At 38.2% G+C, this 14,650-nt stretch overlaps 1 protein-coding gene across 3 annotated transcripts; it reads left to right on the top strand.

Moving 5' to 3' along the window:
- The first annotated feature begins 330 nt into the window (after nt 1-330).
- LOC129788586 (neither inactivation nor afterpotential protein C) lies at nt 331-11,637 on the top strand. 3 transcript variants are annotated; one of them, XM_055824779.1, is made up of 10 exons: nt 331-760; nt 830-1,618; nt 1,946-2,224; nt 2,293-2,681; nt 3,022-3,570; nt 4,738-5,350; nt 6,244-6,850; nt 9,319-9,901; nt 10,697-11,024; nt 11,093-11,637. In XM_055824779.1, the coding sequence occupies exons 1-10, from the start codon at nt 674-676 to the stop codon at nt 11,492-11,494; spliced, it is 4,626 nt and encodes a 1,541-aa protein (XP_055680754.1). In that variant the 5' UTR covers nt 331-673; the 3' UTR covers nt 11,495-11,637. The 3 variants fall into 3 exon arrangements, with proteins under 3 accessions (XP_055680754.1, XP_055680752.1, XP_055680755.1); XM_055824777.1 differs by having other exon boundaries at nt 10,694-11,024; XM_055824780.1 differs by lacking the exons at nt 9,319-9,901; nt 10,697-11,024; nt 11,093-11,637 and adding an exon at nt 8,769-9,009 and having other exon boundaries at nt 359-760.
- The last annotated feature ends 3,013 nt before the right edge of the window (nt 11,638-14,650 follow it).

Genomic DNA, 14,650 nt, shown 5'->3' with positions numbered 1-14,650 from the left:
TTTTCTTTAATTTTTTCTTCATAAAAAGAGTAAAAGTTTTTCTAATTCTTCCATTTTATTGTTTCATCCGAAAACAGCCCTAAAGCAAGCAATAAAAATGATCAAAAAGACCTTAATTGGCATTCTCCTTCCACGAACGTTCAATTATAATTTACATAAAAATTAAATTGATAGAAAAATAAAATGTACCTCAGTTGAAAAATGAGTAACCCCTTAGAACATTTTTGTTTCTTTTACCAATTTTCTCGGTGCATACTTTCCCACACACTTTGGCGACCACTTTTACGACTTCACGTGGAAATTGAAATTACCTGGCACAGGTGAATCGCAGAAAATTCAGTTTATCGCGAACTTTTCACGCACTAACATTGCCTTTCTTTGCCTCTTCTGAGTTGCTTAATTAATAATTTCTTAGAGCCTTCTCTCTGTTGAATTATTCTCTAAAAAAAAATCCTTTGATTCTTTGATTGAAAAAGAAAGAAAAATGTAAAGTTTGTGAAAGCCTGAAAGGATAAAAAATTCAGGAATTTTCTTAAGGAAAATTCTTGCAAACTTCCTCATTGGTTGGTTAATTAAATTAAACAATTAGACAAGGTGGTTTTGGCAGAGAACTTTGTAGGCTTCAATCGTGCTTCAGACTAAGAGTTTAGTGAATAAGGATTTATTCATCAAAATGAGCTACTTGCGCTTGGAGTCTCTTCCAGATCCTGGAAATCGTTTTGAACTCGGTGAAATTATCGGAAAAGGTGTCTGTGCAGAGGTAAAATGATCCTTCTTTGTGGAGCTTTTTAAAGGATCTAACAAAGAAAATCCCGTGATTTTTCATTAGGTTTTCCGTGCAGTGGATACACAAAATAGTGGAAAGAGAGTGGCAATAAAAATTCAATCGTATGAAAAGGAATTAAGGATTCACATTGAAGAAGAATTCAGAGTTCTACGTGACTATGGGAATCATCCGAATTTACCGCGTTTTTATGGAGTTTTCCAGAAGAAAATTCCCGGACAATCCAGTCAAATATGGTTTGTCCTTGAGCTGTGTGAAGGGGGTCCTGCTATTGATCTTGTTCGTAAATTGGATACAGTTGGGAGGCGTCTGTCTGAAGAACAGATCGGCTATATACTCAGAGAAACCAGCAAAGCTGTTGTACATCTGCACTCGAAGCATATTGTGCACAGGGATGTACGAGGATGCAATATTATGCTAACAGGTGAAGGAGAAGTGAAACTGTGTGACTTTGGCCTAGCCAGAGATATAAAGACAACGCTCGGGAAGAGAGGAACCAACATAGGCTCCCCAAATTGGATGGCTCCAGAAATGTTTTCTGGAACAAAGAACGACGACGAAGTTTATGGAAGTCGGTGTGATGTGTGGGCAATGGGGATAACGGCTATTGAGCTAGGAGACGGAAGTCCTCCATTCAAGGATATGCATCCAACAAGGGTAATGTTTCAGATTGTCCGGAACCCACCACCTACTCTCAATCGTCCTGCTAACTGGAGTCAGAACTACAATGACTTTATCAGTGAGTGCCTGGAGAAGAATCCCGAACATCGTCCTTTTATGGTTGAAGTCATGGAGCATCCGTTCTTCACTGAGCTGCCTGAAAATGATTATCATGTAAGTCAGAGCTTATAAGGCTTCTCTAAACCGTTATTACTCAAGGGGTTTCTTAAAGATCAGATTTTTGGTTAACTAAATTTTACTAAAGGCTGAATTTTCGGACTATTTAAGTCCTTCCTCATGTTAGGTCTTTTTAAGTCTTATGGATTGTTGTAGGCCTGAGGAAGGACTAAAATGGTCCAAAACGTCGGCCATTAATAAAATTTAGTTAACCGAACTTCAGACCTAAAATCCGATCTTTAAGAAACCCCTTCATTGTCTACGGTCGTCCCTTTACGTGTTTACTTTATTACACAAGATTTTATTTTCGTTATCTTGCTTCAGTTATCTCAGGAACTGAAAGTTATGCTGCAAAATGTTGAAAGTATTTCTTTACCTGAAAGTAAGGAAGAAATAGCTATCTTCAATAAATGCCTAAAGAAGTTCGGAAGTAAACCTGTTAAGATGTACGTTGAGGATTTGTCTGCAATGGAAAGGATTACTGAAGAATCCATCTTGAATGAGATAAATTGTCGGCTAATGAATGGGCAGTCTTATACATTTGTTGGAGATGTTTTACTCTCAGTAAATTCAAATGATTTATCTACAGATATTCCGTTAAACGTAAGTTTAAAGACTTAAAACTTGACGCTAATTGAAATTTCTGTAAATTTAATTTTTGTCGTTTTCAGATTCACAGCAAATATAAATTTAAATCTCGCTCAGACAATGCTCCTCACATTTTCTCCGTAGCCGATAAGGCCTATCAGGATATGCTGCATCATGAAGATCCGCAGCATATTATTCTAGCAGGTGAAAGCTACTCGGGAAAGACTACAAACCGGAAGCTACTTTTGAAGCATTTGAGCTTTCTGGGAGATGGAAATCGCGATGTTGTGGAAAAAGTTCAAAAATCTTTTGATATAATTGACGTTCTCACACATGCTGGTACCCCAACGAATCCTAATTCAACTAGGTGTGTCCTTCAGAGTCAGCTTACCTTTGGTTCAACGGGAAAGCTCAGTGGAGTCATCCACAATATTTTCCTGCTGGAAAAATCCCGGATTTCTGGAATGGATTTGTGAGTGAATATATATTTTCTTAATCCTAAATAATTTTATTTTATTTTTAAAAAATAAAAGAAAATCTCGATATTTTTAAAATTTTATTTTTACAAAAATTTTTTTTTACAAAAAAGAGTAACATAAATTTGGAAATTATAAACCCCCTGAAAGCATAACAAGAAACGTGTGAAACAAACATAAAACAACCATGAAACATGCGCTATGGGTTTGTCTCCCGGCTAAAAGTTCCGCCAAAAAGCTTCTCAATAGCCGGAAGCATTTTCCTCATGATTTCCTTCCGTTGACATTCATTGCTAAAATTGAATAAAATTTTCACGCACTGATTTTCCGTTTCAGAACCCACAGCAATTTCCACATAATTTACTTTTTCTATGACGCCATGAGCTCACGTGGTCGCCTGGGGGATTTTATGCTCGACTGTGGGCGGAAGTATCGCTATTTGAGAGTCCCCGAAGCACCAGGAAGTGGCAAAAGCACCCATATCCGTGACAATGCTGAGGGAAATGCTGCAAAATTTGCTGAATTTGAGCAAAATCTTCTGGATTTGGGTTTTTCAGAGGAGCACCTGGGATCTATTCATGTTATCCTTGCGGCTATTCTTCTTTTCGGGGAGCTTCGCTTTCTCGATGAGGGTGGAATAATGGAGCTGGAGAATCCGGAAGTTGCAGCAAGGGTGGCACGTTTGCTGGGTGTGGAGGAGAAGAAATTCCTTTGGGCTCTCCTGAATTACTGCATCGTGGAACGTGGCACGGCAGAAAGGCGGAGACATACCGGAAATGAAGCAAGGGAAGCCAGGGATGTCCTAGCAGGGACACTCTTTTCGCGCCTTGTGGACTGGATCACGAACACCCTCAATCATCGACTTACCATCTCACGAGCTATTTTGTAAGTATTTTATGAGAAGAAGATGGAAAAAAAAATCTCTGAAGAAGAAATTTCTTGGCAAATTCAGGGAATGTTGGTCTGATTTGGGACGCTGATAGAGTACGCGAAATGGGGAGAATTAAGTTAGTTTTCTACAGCGAGGGAAGATTCTGCAAATTCTATTTCCTTTGAGGATTCGTGGCGCTCTTTTGATTATATCTTTGGCATTCAATGTGGTTGCATAAACAGATTTTAAAATGTTACTTCTTCAATTTTACAGCACTGAGAGCAAATTTTTAATTCAATTCTTAATTTGTGAGCTAAGATTAAATTAAAAGAAATATGTTTTTCTTTATATTTTTTTGAAAGAGAAATTCAGAAAGCTTTTAGAAGGAAATGTTTTCTTAATTTTTGGTAAATTATTTTAAATTTATTTAATAGAAAAATCAAAAGCTCAATTCTGAGTATTTGGAATTGCGATGGAGACGCCGGGTGACCACCAGGCTGCTCCATCTTAACTCATAATCCTTTAATTCGATTAATAATCAATGAAAGATGCCTTAAAGATCAAAAGCTCTTTTATAATCATTTTCTCTTATTTTTACTGAATTAAAAAAAAACATTTTTTATTTCAAATTAAAATAAATCGTTGCATGTCCATTAAAAAGGACATTCCAAAAAGATTTATTCTGCACAACTAATAAATTTTCCTTTTGGAAAATCCTTTTCTCAAAAGGATCTTTCTGTTTTATCTTGCGTGGAAGTTTCTTCAAACGGGATATGGCATTCTATTATACGAAAGCAATTAAAAGTGTGCTCCAAGTTATTTCAAAGTAAGTGTGTCTCCCTCCTCAAAGTGCTATAAATCTTCCTCAGCAGTGAGAATTGTTTACCGCGCGTACTCCCTCGGGAAGTCCTTTTAATTCCGGGGAGAAACAATCAAGGAGATATTTTTGCGAAGAGTTTGGTGCTGCGTGCCAAATCGGACCAATTTTCTTGCGACATGGCCCATCTTCAGCAATTTTTCCTCCTCCTTTTGGGGTGGGACGGGTGGTGGTGATGGAAAACATACCACCCCTCTCCCCGGGGGTTCTCTTACTCCATTAATATTCCACGAGCTTACCCAAACTTGTTGAACCACCCCACATGCCATCGTCGGGGGGATGATGCTGTGTGCTGCCAATGTAGCGGTGATGCTCACTCAATCACCCTCCTGGACATGTTCGGCTTCGAGTGCTTCCCGCGGAATCGCATGGAGCAGCTCTTCGTGAATTGCCTCAGTGAGCAGATGCAGTACCACTTCAGCCAGAGGATGTTCGTCTGGGAGATGATTGAGCAAGAGGAGGAGCACATCCCCGTGATTAATTTGCGCTTCTACGACAACAAGCAGGCAGTTGATCACATTATGGCCAAACCCCGTGGCCTTATGAATCTCATTGATGATGCCACGCGTGCCCGTATGCCCCATGACACCATCACGAGTGCAATTAATGTGCACGGCAGGCAGTTTATTCGTCGCGTAACCCCGCATGAATTCTCCGTGGCTCACTACACGGGACGCGTAACCTACGATGCCAGAGATTTCCCGGCAAAGAATCGTGATTTTGTCCCACCTGAAATGCTGGACACGTTGCGTGCTTCCGGCAATGCCATCGTGAAGACACTCTTCACGAATGCCCTCACAAAGACGGGCAACCTCACGATGCCATTTGAGGAAGCCACCAATTTTGAGGGGCTTCGTGATAGCAAACGTACCAAATGGGGAGTTGCTCTTGTCAATGAGAAGCAATTAAAAACGAAGGTAAGTTATTTTATTTAATTTATTTTTTAAGTAAATTAAGAATCTCAAAAATCCTTAAGAAATTAACATTGTCAAGATTTTGATAAATATTTAAATTCATTCGAAAGTTGAGCTTAGAAAATTTTCTAAATTAATTTACATGTAATGAAAATTCGCAATTTTCCTAAAAGTGATTAAGAAAGTTAAAAAAAAAATTAAGGAAAATTCTCAAAAGAAAAAAATTCATAAGAAAATTTTCAATAAATCAAAAGGATTCTTAGCATAAATTGATGGAACTCTTACATCGTAAAAATCCAGAGTTGGAATAACGAGCTTTCTTCTCAATATTATAAAAGCTTTTTTTTGTTCTAAGCTTTAACAACTTTTATAATTTTGATTTCCCCCCTTTTCAGATATTTTGAAAGTTTTTTAGTTTTTCCTGACAAAAATTTCAGAGAAAACCCCACAAATTCATGGTTTGAAAAATGAATTTAAAATTACTTTTATACGAGCATTCCTCTTGTCTCAAAAAAAAAACCTTCAACCTTACTTTCGAGCACGTAATATAGCTCAAAGGTGGATGTTCTCGCGTGAATACCAAACAGGTGCCACTGACAATTAATTTTTATCGCCCACGTGAGCTTTTCCGGGATTTTTCTCACCTCTCAGGTGCAGCAAAAATTGCAAAAACTACACGTGGGAAACTTGGCAAAGTTTCGCGTGCTGGTGAAAGTTTCTTCTATGCTCACAATGCTATTTTCCTTCAACCCTCTAAATGTGGAGGGATGCGAGGTCTTTTGGAGTTTTTCTTTTTAAATTAAATTTCTGCTAAATTTAATTGAATTCTGCGGGGATTTTTGGGGGTTTAATAAATCGTCTCTCTCACACCCACAGAGTGTTCTTCTCTTTTGCAGAAAATCAACACACTGTCACATGGGGCATACTCTCAGGTGCACAAGATGCGAACACTGGCGTCGGTGTTTCGGCAGACGTGCTTGGAAGTGTTGCGGTCACTCGCCGTTGCGGCAACCAGCAGTGGGGTGCATTTTGTGCGGTGCATTAGGGCAGATCTCGAGAACAACCCTCGTGCCTTTCATGCAGACATGGTGCGACAGCAACTGAAGGCTCTTGCCATTGTGGATACAGCTGTTGCCGGCCAGAAGGGCTTCCCCTACCGACTGCCTTTTCCCGAATTTCTGCGTCGCTACAAATTCCTCGCATTTGACTTCAATGAACCCGTCGACGTGACCCGCGACAATTGCCGTCTCCTCCTTGTGCGCCTCAAAATGGAGGGATGGGCCATCGGGAAGACAAAGGTCTTCCTCAAGTACTACAATGTTGAGTACCTGGCACGCCTGTATGAGACGCAAGTGAAGAAAATCATAAAAGTTCAGGCGATGATGAGAGCCTTCCTCGCGAAGCGCAGCATGGTGGAGAAATTGAAAAAGTTGCATCCGCCATGTCAGCAACCCCAGCACCAGCCACCCGATGTGGAGAAAGCTGCCCTGTTCATCCAGAAAGGTGAGCAAGAGATACCCCAGCTCCCCCGTGAAGAATGAATAGAAGCCAACCCCCCTTCTTTTCCAATCTGCTGACACCGTTCAACTATTTTCCATTTATTCTCTCGCCACGTTTCGCAATTGAGATATAACACCCACCCCCCAAGCCCCCCTCCCCCTGCACACACACTGAAAATAGCAAAATTTATTGCTAAATGGTATCTGACTGTGTGAAATGGCGGATGATTTATTTGCTTGCGATTTTCTTTGCAAGACCAAAGGAGAAGTTAAATTGAAAATGACAGCCCTTTCACTTGAATTACTATCAAAAGCAAAAGCTCAATGCAGAATATTATGCAGAAAAGTTAAGGTTTTGAAAGCTTTTTTTTTGCTATATACAGTAGCTTCATAATATTGAGGAATGGAGATGTGAGAAAATGTTGGTATTTCACGTTATTTTGAATTAAAAAAAATTATCAGTTTAAAAAAAAAAACTAGAATTGTTTAAAAAAAAACTGTTTTTAAAAAATATTGATTTTTAAATCTAACAAAAAAAAAGATTTTAGAATATTTTCTTAAGAAATAAAATGATTTTCTGAGTTTTTGTGTAAATAAAATGTTAATATTTTTTAATAATTAATGTGTAGCGTTTTCGCTACTAACACACACATAGAAATATTACGAAGAGGGGTCTGGGGCTGTGGCTAATCATTCTCCGGCGAGGGGCTTATTATGAGAGCCAAATACATGGTGTAAACTGATGAACTGAAACTCTTAAGAGCTTTCAGTTAAATTAAAAAATAAACTGTTTAAATAAATATCCTAAACGGCCTAAACGTAATCCAAAGAAGTTCGTTTATTAATCAAGGATAATTTTAACAGGAATAAGAACTTTTAAATTTTAAATTAACCGTCATTAAATTGTTATTTCTTACACAAAACTAGAAAATTCTGAGCTTTTCAGTGTAATATGTGTTTGTGTATTATATATGTGTGTGGAAACTTTCATTTAAACCCTCATTCTGGTGTGAAAATCCCTTCTTCGTATAAACCACCCCCAATAAAGTCCCATAATTGTTAACAACTTATATTTCTGCATGATTTTATCCAACTTAATCGTACTCCATGCTCCGCACCTCCACTCAACGTATCGCTTCTACATGAGTGACAAAGTGGGCAATTACATGGAGGGAGGAATGCTATGGGCTGAAAAGTATGCAATAAAGCTCGAAAATCCCCATTGAAAAGAGCCTCTTACCCATACGACCCCTTGGCTACTGTTCACACGTCCCCCATCCCCCATTTGCATGTTTGCCATTCTCATCAATTTTCATCATAACCCATCGAAAGGGGGAGTTAATTCATAAATATATATTCCAAAAAGGAGGGTTCGGGTGAAAAGTTCAAAAAGAGATTGCATTAATCAGCAGTTGATGGATTAATTAAATAACGAAGGTATATATGTATGTGAATGACGTGTATATAGCGAATGAAATGCAAAGCACAGATGAATTGCACAGCGCTTGGGAGGAGGGAGGGCTTGTGAGTAATTACTGTGTGATTGCCTTAATAAGTGCATTTTCAGCCAATATTAACGAGGTAGGACTAATTAAAAGGGTGGGCAAAGTGTTTAACCCCCAAAATGATTGATTCTCTCCACAAATTTCACAATAAATTCAATTTTTATTCGTCAAATTCATTAATGTGCCCACTAACATGTGAAATGGATTTTTAAATTATTATTAAAAAGCTGAAATGGATGGCATTTTAGCGCTGTCATACGCATTTTCAACCCTTTGATTTTTTATTGGCTTGATTTGTTGTTTATGGGGTTGGAAAATTTGGGGGTTTTTATTTAAAATATTTTTTCTTTGAAATTTAAAATTTAATTAGGTTTGTTTGGAAAATTTTATAAGCTAAGCCCAAATATTTTCTTCTAGATAACGAGCCCTAATGCAATAATGGATTATGTTGGGACATTGAGCTTTTATCTTACCACCCATCACATGTATTTACTTTATATCTTTATTTTAATCAAATTAAAAATTTTTATTTATTAAAAAAGTTCAAATAAAAAATATTTTAATGAGCTTTTTCATTATATTAAGCAATATTTAATAAAAAAAAACATGGTTAAAATTATGTTATGAAAGTTCTGAATAAATAATATTTTAATCCATATTATGATGTACATAATTATGTTTAATTGTAAATAAATCGTACGATAGTTGCTTCACATTTGCAAGCGGCAGCAGCATAAGTAACAGCTGAAGCAACATTCAGCAACATCCAGCTACATTATTGTGAACTTTCTGCCAGGAAAAATAGCATGAGATGAGCTAAAATAATAATTTTGATTAAATCATGAATTTGATAAAATTTTCTCTCATTTCCTCGCATGACTGCGGATTAACAAGAAAAAAAAAGAAAGAAAATTTGGTAAATATTTCTCGCGGTTTATGAGTTTTATGTTATCTATGTACATTTCAGCATATCGTGGGTACATTGTGAGGAAGCAATATGGACCACTGATTGATGCAAGAACGGGCAAAATTGACGCTGCAACAGCACTATTTGTCCGCAATTATGCCCAGAGGTGGCGAACAAAGACGGTGTACCAGGTGTTGCTGCACTATCGCGCTGCTCGCTTCCAGGATCTCGTGAATTTCTCCCAGCAGATCCATATCTACAATCAGCGTCTCGTGGCTGGGGTGACTCTTTGTTCAGCATGCGTCCTCATTGAGCGGGTGGATCCCCATGAGACAGTCGGGAGTCTCCTGGGTGTGAGAAAACCTTCAGTGTGGAAGCTTCCCTTTCGCCTGGACGACATCCCCTACTTCGACACATCCTTCATGTGCCACCCGGGGGAACAAATTGCCCCACTTTCCGCGGACTCGGATGACGAAGCATGGGACGCACCAATGAAGCGTCGCACCAATTTGTCAGCCGAAATAGCATCCGCCACCCACAGTGCCATCTTCGATGCGCCCACCACCACCCACGGCCCCACAACCAACCCCATCCTCAGTGAGCCCTACTGTCGTGAATCCACCATCAATGCTCAGCTCAAGAGGTATGGTATGGGTGAAGAAAGCTCTCCATTCCTCCCTCTCTCTCTCTCTCGGAAAAAGCTCAAGCTAGCATAGCCCCCACGGGCGAGTACAATTATGCAAAGACTTTCCCCGCCAAATGGACACCCCAATGGGCGATTTAGGACATCCTCGCAACTTTTTAATCTCCAACAAACTTTATCTCATTCGCCATCCCCGCCCGTCTTCCCGCATCACACTCTTTTACACCACCAAATACAATCGCCTTTGTTCCAAAAGCAAAAAAGCCACCACAGACTTTCCCAGCTAACGTGCGGTTTCATTGTGCTTTCGAAACTCAAGGGGTGGGTCATTGAGGGATATTTTTTGAATCATTAAAAACTGCGAGAGAATGTCATGAAATAATTTTTCTTTAAAAACAAATTATTTTTAATGGGAATTTATGCAATTTTCTGCATTGAAATTAGTTTGGGAAATTCAAGAAAAAATCTGGAAATTTCTTCTTTTTTTTTGCAAATTTATAAAACTATGAACTTTCCAAATAAATTTTAAACTTCTTCATTGAAAATAAAATTCAAAGAGACACTAAAAAAATTTCCGGATCTTTTTTAGTGATAAATTCATTGATTTTTGCTAATTACAACCCCTTTTGAGGCACAGAAAATCGACATTTCTCGCTTTGACGATGATAGTATCTGAAGGGAATCCTTGGCATATTGAGGGAGATATTTCAGTGAGAATGTATCAATTCAATGGGGCGACAACCGCAGAAATTCACCGAGACACAAGTTATTAATTAATCCACTTCTATCCAGCAGGCGTGCCCCACAGCCTCCGGCATCTTCTGTTGGTTCCAATGTGGCATCTTCTGCAGGTCGTCGTTCCTCCACCCCCTATGAGCATGTCAGTGTTGGTGAGATTCTGGGCAAATTCGATGATGGAATTGCTCTTAGTGGAAGGAGTTCGTCCTACAAGAAGCGTCAAGCTCCACAGCCACCAAACACAGAGTATGGACTGTGCCAGGTGAAGCGAAGGGATTCAGGGACGTTGGATTTGGAACAGAGACGAGGATATGGGGAGTACACTGTGGGGAAAATTGATCCTGTGCGTGAGATGAAGATGCTGGTGGAGAGGAACAGCGAAGAGGTGCTCTGAATTGAGAGAAAAATGTGTTTTTCGTGAGTTTTTTAATTTCTTTTTCTTCACAATTTCAGGATTCTGATGAGCCACCATTCAACTTCCAGGGAATGCTGCGGAAGACAACCTACAATCGTGCTTCCATGAAGAGATCCACCGATAATCGAATGCCCTTCGAGGAGCCCTACCAAACCAATGGGAATGCCTCACCGGATGTGAATGTTGTCTACGAGAGCTACGTCCCTAGTCGACCAAAATCCTGCCAAGGAATTGTGGATGATAATGCAAATGAGAGCTTTCGCTCAACATCAAGCACACCCTTCAGGAAGTTCTCGTTGCAACAGGAAAAACTCCTTAGTATTGAGGATGAGATTGATAACCACTTCCGCCCCCTTGGGGACTACATGCCTACTGGTGAGTATATTTGCGAAGAAATAGCCCCGGGCATTATACTCGAAGGGTATGCTGATGAAGTCTAAACGAAACCTCCGTCGAATGACAAATTGTATGCAATTTATCTATGAAAATCAATTTCACGTTATTTATGCTCATACGAGTTTGAATTTCCGCCCTCGCGTGGATCAAGCTTCACTGAATACAGAATAAATTATGATATATGAGAGTTTGATTTTTTTTCTCTGTTACTTCTTCCTTCCCTCACATCGTATTAAATCACAATCAAAGACGAAGCTGCAAGTCTGCAGGGAGAAACATCGCGTGGGATTTTCTTCCTGAGCGCTTATTTCACTGCGGAGCTTTATAAGTAGAATGAAAAAACAAGAGAGTTGGTGCATTGTAAGATATTATGCTAGGAGTCCCTTCGGGGGGAATTTCTTAAAACCTCATGCTTCCTGAATTGTAATCAACAAGTCGCGGAAATATAAACTTGAAAATGTGGCGAGGAATGCAGCTAATGCTACGAAATGCTACGAAATTTGCTTGAAAGTTAAGAGCTTTCTTAAGGGGGAAAGAATGAGAGAAAATTACAAGCTCAAAAAAAATTAAAAGCTTGATTTTTCCTAAATAGAAAATTCATGAAAATCTGTAAACAATTTATTTCACAAGAGATGAGTTCTGAATATTTTAATTTCCACGAGCATAAATTAGAAAATTAGTAGAAGTATCAAGCTATTAAAAGCTGACCATTATATAGAGCATGCTCCATTAATATTTTCATCCTCAATTTAATTTTGTGGCATTAAAGTTCGATAAGGTTGACGCATACATATATAGTGCTTTTGTGCCGTCACCTAATTAGTCATTGATTTTAATAAGTTCATTAGTATCATCGATAAACGCAATTAGTTTATCTGAATTATTCACGGAGAGCTGATTTGTGTGACTTTAAACGTACAAATCGCACCATTTCTCTACAAATTTTCATTAAACCTTTAATCCTTATATTTTGCGTTGAATATCGGTGAGAACAATGAAATATGTTCGCCAGGTATTTCATTTATTCTCAACTTTTATTAAAAGTTTTCTTTTCACTGGAATTTTCAGGACTATTTGGTAGAGAGGGGAATGACGGAGTGTGTGCGGGGGTATTTCCTGTAATTCTGAGAGGAAGGAAGTGGAAAGATCAAGTAAAAGATATTCAAGAGTAAATACCTTTTTGCACGGTTAATTATTCACTATTTATTTTTCATTTCAATCCCTAAGGATTGAAAGCTTTCTGCGAAAAAGCTCCTTTACAGAGAATTTTGAATTTTTTTTCTTTTTCTTCTTCAAAAGTTCAATGAATGCATTCAAAAAAAATGATGAACTATTTCAAAACATTTTCGAGATATTTGAGAATTTTTTAACAAATGTAGAATCGATATTAATTTAAAATAGACGAATCACATACCATATATAATTTCTCTGGCCAATATAGGGTGAAAATTCAACTGTAGGGTGAATATTAAGGAGAGAAATTGCAAATATTTGCGAGAAATTCTAAACAATATACACGAGAATATCCCTCTGGGGGCTTCTCTCATGCTAATTTTCTTCCCTTCTCATAATAATTGTTTTACCTTGAATTTAATTATATATACCTTACGTATAGCAGAAGCATTGGGAAGAATTCTCGCATAAACAGTCGGTGGTAAGCCACACAACAACATTTACAGAAGGACATAATGAGAATTTTTCAGTGAAATTTCACACACACATAGTGTGGGTGGGAATGAGGAAATCCACCCCATTCAACACAAGTTGCACATGAGGGCGGTCGCTCTGGCACGAGATATCAAACTCTGCAGCATTTTACCATGCAAAAGGCACTGCGGTGTCCATGGAGGAGAATGCCAGGGCACATCAACCACCCCATGCAGTAGTGCACCCATTGTCCATGTTCCACCCTCGACTTTGGAGCTGAATTTCAACCCCCATCCGGTGGTGCAGGCACTTGTGATTATTGATGCTTCATAGCGTGAGAGCATTAAATATTGACTTGACTATCCGGGTCAGCAGAATTCGTGGTCACTAAATAAACACTTCATTATACCAGCAGCTCGTTCAAGAGTAGAATTATTCACTGCACGATGCTTTTCAACTCTGCGGAGCTTCATTCAAAGGCACCGAAAAAAATCATTTATGTACAAAAGGACGCATTAATGGTCAATATTAGCAGAAGCGATTAAATCAATTTGAAAGGATCAGTATTCAACGTATTCAATGATTTGCTGGCCTTTTGAAAGGGGTGTAATTTAAAATTAATTAATTTTTAAAAGATTCGAGATATTTGTTTGTTTGAATTTTTTTAAATTTTAAATATTTTTGCAGTGAGAATATTCAGCGGTTACAATTTTTAAAATATCGACTTGAAATAAAAAGCAAATAAAACTTTTTGAGTTTACGCATCTTTTGGTGGCAGAAGTTTTCAGATATCTCAATCCAATCAAAAGTTATTCGCGGTTAAAATCATGCCCTAATTTCCCTGCCACCCTGTAAAAAAATTATAGAAGCTTTTTGAAGCTTTTGGCAATTTATTTTAGCACTTCTATCGTTTAACGTTTTTGTGCTAACGTTTGAATTTTCTTTTCAAAAGTCTGATATTAGTCTCCTAACGTTTGACGATTTTTTTATAACGTATAGCATTTCTTTTCTAACTTTTTACGAAATTTTTTAATATTCAATTCTTTGCTTTTATTTGACGTTTCTTTTTAAACGGTCAACATTTAAATTAAAACTCTTTAAAATCAAGAAGAATTTAAAGCACAGAGAGTAATTAAATTTCTCTAAATAGACACCCTGTGGCATGATGAAAAATTCACAAATTTCAATTCTTTAACAAACGTGAAAAAGAAACGAATTATCTGCCATTTAATTCAACCACCACCCTCCCCCACAAGCATTGTTGTGCATTGATGCTCCCTTTCATGCTGTTGCGGGCTGGGTGTGCAGTGCACGATGATTTATGATTGAGCGAAAGAATTTTCCGTAAATGTCAATCAAAATTGATTTTCACCGCGCATGGAAATGTCAGCAAATCAAATGGAATTAATTAGTCCTTGTTTATTGTTCTCAAAATGTAAATGTCTCTTGTTGAGCTTTTTTTTTCGAGGGGTGGGGGAAGTGGGGAGGACAAAGGGCTTTTACTTCGCTTGAGGCACAGGAAGTTGGCAAGTAATTTTCTCATGAACTCCCGT

The sequence above is a fragment of the Lutzomyia longipalpis genome, chromosome 2 (assembly GCF_024334085.1).
Source record: "Lutzomyia longipalpis isolate SR_M1_2022 chromosome 2, ASM2433408v1".
NCBI lineage: Eukaryota > Metazoa > Arthropoda > Insecta > Diptera > Psychodidae > Lutzomyia > Lutzomyia longipalpis.
This window is presented reverse-complemented; position numbering and strand designations above follow the sequence as displayed.